Below are 6,029 nucleotides of genomic sequence, written 5' to 3'. Positions count from 1 at the left end.
ATGGCTAGTGAGGAGAGTTTTGTTGTTTTGGTTCACCACAGAGGATCCATTAAGAGGAAAACTTGTTCCGGTGTGAAGTTCACAGATAAGGATCCTCTCTGTATTGTCGTGAGTCCAACGACGAGCTATGATGACCTTGTTAGATCTGTGCTGATGAAACTTGGTCTGGAAGGTGCGAAGCGGGTTAAGAAGTTTTTCTATCGCATTCCAATCACGGTCCTCCAGGATACCCTGAAGTATGATTGTTTCACGATTGGTAGTGATGAGGACTTGCAAGTCATGTTTCTTTGTCGGCGGCAGTTTCCGGAGGTGAGGACACCAGAATTGTTGGCAAAGCTGGATGATGTGGTATCCAGCTCAGGGGGTTCGAACCGGAATACCACCACTTTAGCCACGGCAGCCGGTTCTAGTTCCAGGCCTGCCGTCGCTTTTTCCTCCGTCCCTGTGTACGAGCCAGCGGTCCAACCTGTCGCCTCCCCGTCTTTTGCTGTTGATCTCAATGGCAGCGTAGGCGACGAGGTAGGATCATTTGATATTCTGCCGAACGCTTTACAGGGCGTTCCACCGCTTGGCGTCGGAGACGGATTATTGGGTGATGCAGAGGAGGATGACGTCGAGCCGGATATGATTGAGGATGACAGCGGCGATGATATTGGAGCGAGTGAGCCTGCATTGGTGGTCGGTGGTTCTAGTTCTGGCACACAGTAGTATCCACCACATTTTTCCTCTTTGGACCTGGATGCCATGAGGCAGGAGGGGGTTTCTGGGCACTCTGTTGGATTCGGAGCTAGAGATGCGGAAGGGACTGCTGGTCTGACAGAGTTCCAGGTTGGTCAGCAATTTCAGGATAAAGATGAGGCCCTATTAAGTGTGAAGACTTATAGCATCCGGCGAGGGGTACAGTACAAGGTAGTGGAGTCTGATTATCGCCGGTATGTGGGCAAGTGTTCTGAGTTTGGGAATGGGTGCACATGGTTGATTCGACTGAGTCTCCGGCAGCGCAAGGGCATTTGGGAGGTCAAACGGTACAATGGACCTCACACTTGTCTGGCCACCTCCATCTCGAGTGACCACAGGAGTTTGGATTATCATGTGATTTCGGCGTTCATTATGCCAATGGTTAGGGCTGATGCATCCGTCAGCATCAAGGTGCTCCTAAATGCCACAGCAGCACACTTTGGGTTTAGACCGACGTACAGGAGGGTCTGGTTGGCGAAGCAGAAGGCTATTGCCCTCATCTACGGTGACTGGGATGAGTCATACAATGAGCTCCTCATGTGGGTGTTGGGAGTCCAGTTGACGATGGCTGGTACAGTTGCAGTCCTACGGACGAGCCTCGTTCGAGTTGGTGGACAAGTAGACGAGTCTCAAGCTTATTTTCACAGACTTTTCTGGACATTTCCATCTTGTATCGAGGCATTCCGACATTGCAAGCCGCTAGTTAGTATTGACGGCACCCATCTGTATGGTAAGTACGGGGGAACGTTGCTCATCGCGATTGCACAGGATGGGAACTCCAACATTCTACCTGTTGCATTTGCACTAGTAGAGGGTGAGAATGCAGAGTCTTGGACATTCTTTCTCTCCCACCTTCGAGAGCACGTGACACCGCAGCAGAGTCTTCTGGTTATATCGGACAGGCATAACGGCATCAAGGCTGCGCTTGAGGCTCCTGACGAAGGTTGGTTACCTCCATCTGCATACCGTGCATTCTGCATTCGACACGTAGCGGTTAATTTTGCCCTGACCTTCAAGGGCAAAGATGCACGGAGGCTTCTTGTGAATGCGGCATATGCCAAGATCGAGGTTGAGTTTGACTACTGGTTTGATATTCTGCGGTTTGAAGACCCAGCGATGTGTGAGTGGACGAACCGGATTGATTATTCCTTGTGGACTCAGCATTGTGATGAGGGGCGGAGATTCGGTCACATGACGATGAATATCTCTGAGTGTGTGAACTCAATCCTCAAGGGTGTCAGAAACCTCCCTGTATGCTCCCTCGTGAAGGCAACATATGGAAGGCTTGCGGAACTCTTTGTTCGCAAGGGGAGAGAGGCGGAGGCCCAGATGGAAACCGGACAACAATTCAGTCAGCACTTGGTAAAGTGTATTGAGGCCAACTTGAAGATGGACAGGTGCTTCATGGTGACGTTGTATGACAGGGATAACTCCGAGTTCACCGTAGCAGAGACCACTCCGACTGGTTCTTTCTCATTGGGTAGCTACAGAGTTTCGCTTGCCTCTCAGACATGTGACTGCGGGTACTTCCAGGCGCTTCATTTCCCGTGTCAACACGCACTTGCATGTTGTGCCTACTCACGGGTTACCTGGACCGCTTATGTTCACAGCGTGTATCGGATTAGTTCGGTATTCAGTGTGTATCGGATGGGTTTCACCCCTCCGATTCCGGAGGGTTTCTGGCCACCATACGACGGGCCCACTGTTATACCTGACCCTGACAAGAGGCATGCGAGAGAGGGTCGTCTGAGGTCCACTAGGATACGGACAAATATTGACGAGGCAGATCCGAACCGGCCAAAGAGATGTGGCCTATGTCGCCAACCCGGACACACACGTTGGAGTTGCCCACAGCTTGGAGGGGGCCATTAGTAGCCATGTTCTTAGTGTTGGTAGTTATTTTATTTAAGTTTCCTTGTTCGATGTTGTAATTGGGCACTCATGTAATTTGTTGATCTTTCTGCGTTGTATTGTGCATGCTGTGTTAACTAATGAATATGCTATGTTTCAGTTTGCGTCTAACTACAAGTCCCACAAATGGAAAGGCTAAAAAAAAATCTACATATTAAAGTAAACATGGCTAAAATAACAACAAAAGTACATGAATGAACTAACACCCGTTTTCAAAGTACAATATGATGAAGTAACAACAAAAGTAAACATGGCTAAAATAACAACAAAAGTACACACGGCTATCATACATGAATGAACTGGAAGATCCAACATACACTAAACATGAATCATCTAAACAGATGCGAGCCCGTAAAGCAACGACGGGGTACCCGTGTCCTATGACCTCTGCGGATAAGCGGCTCCTCGTCCTCGATCTCATCCTCCTCATCATCCGGGGCAGGCTGTGCCGGTGACGTCGGATGGACCGGTGCTGCAGACGGACCGGCAACAGAAACTGATGCAGCAGTGTAGGCAGATGGTGGGGTACCTCCCAAAGCAAAATGGTCAGCAACTGATGTCGTAGAAGGCTCGTTTAGATCAACATCTAAAGGTGCCTGTGTGCCGGAGGTCTGACCACGCCTCCGGGCCGACACGTCCTCCTGCATGATGGCAGTAATCTCGTCTAAAAAGTGTGAACCCCCAAAGTCCGCATCAAGCGTATCTGAGGCAAGGAAGTCTGCCCACTGTGATCCCGAACTAACCCATGGGGTACTCTCCTGCAGAGTCTGGTCATGGGCGGGTACACCAACGAAGTAATCTCCAAGAGGCCCCGACCCAAGTCCAGCGTCACCAGTATCAGCCCCATCACCCATACCTGACCCATACCACTCACCTCCCTGTCCACCACCATGGCCACTAACACCAGCAACTGCAACAGCTCCTGCACCATCCCTGCCAACCGGCCCATGCTGATCGTCATCATGGTCGTCCCCCGCACAACGAGGGTGGTCCACTGCAGCACGCCCTCTCCGTCTCGCTCCCTGGTCTCGTCGTCCGCCTCCAGCGGGACCGGCATCGTCATCCTCCTCCATAGCCTGATCAAGCCACCTCCAATCACGCTAGCTCCGTCGTGTCCTCACACGAGCTCTCCTCTCAACCCGACGCCTGTCTGACACGTCCTCAACACGATCCATGTCAGGAACTCGCTCAGCACCCCGCTGTGATGCAGCAACCGGAATAGGAACGGCTCTCAGATCCCCCAAAGACATCTCCGGAGACAAGAACCTCTTCCCATGCTGACTCCACCACTCCAGGAACTCATGCGACGGTCCAGGGTCGGCAACAACATCAAACCTCAGCACGGTCTCCGCACGGGACTCCCAATGGAGATGCCATTGCTGCAAGTGGTACGGGAACCATCGATCGCCGCCTCTGCCATCCTTCGACATCAGAAAGTCGATGTTCAGGGCGGGATGTGGTCGGGACTGGACCCCGCCGAACTGTGGAAGAACCCTATCGACCTGATGCCACTCTATGACGGCAAAGTATATCAGTGACGTCACAGACCGCCACAAAGCCATATGTCAAGGCTCTAAAGCCTCTGGATGCACAACCTGAAGTACGTCGGGGCTGTTATACGGCATCCAGATAAACTGCACAGAGAAACTCAACATTGTCATGGCAACTCCTGGACGCAATTCATAAAGTGTGGTTAATTAAAGCAACTTAGTAAGTTGCGTACTCACCTTCCTGTCCTGTAACCTGTCTATCCTCAGCCTCCACATCTGCACTCTAGGACCCTTCTCGCTAGCAGAAGGGTTGTAACCTGACCACCTGTATCTCACATGGGTCATATGGCTAATTAAATGTCTGAGAGATTTTTAATAGAGTATTAATAAACATGGAGCTATGTATATTAAATTGAAGTAGAGAAGGCTAAATAGAGTACCTCGAGGCCAATGGCCAGCTGAACGTCTCATACCCTGCAGGCCTAAACCGGGGAAATCGCCAGAAGATCCAAGACTAAAGTAGCTGTAGTGGGCCCACTAACTTGACCACATGTCTGTTCGCCACTCGACACATGTACCGGTACAACCATGCCAGTGCTGCAGACCCCCAACTGTAGGTACCCATCTCCTCAAGCCTGGCTACGTAGGGAATCCATCTGATGTGAATGCGGTTGCCGCTCTTGTCGGCAAACAGCTGCGTACCCAACAACATCATGATGTACGCACGGGCATATCGCCGCACAGTCTCCGAACGGCATATGAAACGTGTGCATCTCCGGACGCCATCGCTCGACAAAGGCACTAACAAGGGCCTCATCTAACCGGAACCATCTGTCGTTCAGCCTGGCAAGATGGTATAATCCGGCCATCTGCAAGTAAGGAACGTATCTGTCATCGAGTCGCATGCCCTGCTGCCGCTGCATGCTCCTGATGCATCACTGTGGCTGCGCATTACATGCACCACATTGTTAGAACCAGCTTCACAACCAATGACAAAAATACCCCAGACGATAAATTATCAACAAAACATCATACCAAAATAAAACCGCATAAAAATTCATTAACGAGAACCACATACAAAACAACTACCATAAACCACACAACTAAACCACTAACATGAAACAGTTAAACTTAAACCATTAATATAAAATAGCTAACATAAAACAACTAACACAAACCACTAACATAAAACGACTAACATAAACCGCCAACATAAAACAACTAACCTAAACCACTAACATAAAACAACTAACGTAAACCACTAACATAAAACAGCTAACATAAAACAACTAACATAAACCACTAACTAAAAACAACTAACATAAACCACCAACTAAACCACCAACATAAAACAACCAGCATAAACCGCTAACATAAAACAGGTAACATAAAATAACTAACATAAACCACTAACATAAACCACCAACTAAACCACCATCTAACCCGCATGCAAAACCTCTCTACTAAACCACTAGCAATACCACTACGATTAACCGCTAACATAAACCGCCACTAAAATCGCATGCAAAACCACTAACTCAGATATACCGCTAGCACGAAGTTTTTTATGTACTAACCTCATCGTTGATGACCCCGACTATATGAGCAACTCCGTCCAACCGATATAACCTTGCCGGATCGTCCCCCATCGGCTGAGTATTCTGTTCAGGTCTTTGTCGGATCGAATCTGGGTCGTTTTCTCTAGGATTTGGTGGGGTAGGGAAGAGGAACAATAGTTCGAATAAGGCTGATTCGAACTCCTTATATAGCCAAATAATGAGTAATTCGAACCAGGTTGGTTCGAATTACTGTTGGAGCCAAATATTGAGTAATTCGAACCAGGGTGGTTCGAATTACTTGGTACGCATTAACATGGATAATTCGAACTAG

General features: G+C 49.1%; 1 protein-coding gene across 1 annotated transcript; it reads left to right on the top strand.

The window, feature by feature from the left end:
- On the top strand, positions 1–6,029 carry LOC107638093. Its single transcript, XM_016341267.1, has 3 exons — positions 1–649; positions 752–1,772; positions 5,909–6,029. Exons 1-3 carry the CDS (start codon positions 1–3, stop codon positions 6,027–6,029), a joined length of 1,791 nt encoding a protein of 596 aa, XP_016196753.1.

The sequence above is a fragment of the Arachis ipaensis genome, chromosome B04, assembly GCF_000816755.2.
Source record: "Arachis ipaensis cultivar K30076 chromosome B04, Araip1.1, whole genome shotgun sequence".
Taxonomy (NCBI): domain Eukaryota; kingdom Viridiplantae; phylum Streptophyta; class Magnoliopsida; order Fabales; family Fabaceae; genus Arachis; species Arachis ipaensis.
Note: the sequence above shows the minus strand (reverse complement) of the source record. Positions and strands in the feature narration are given on the sequence as shown.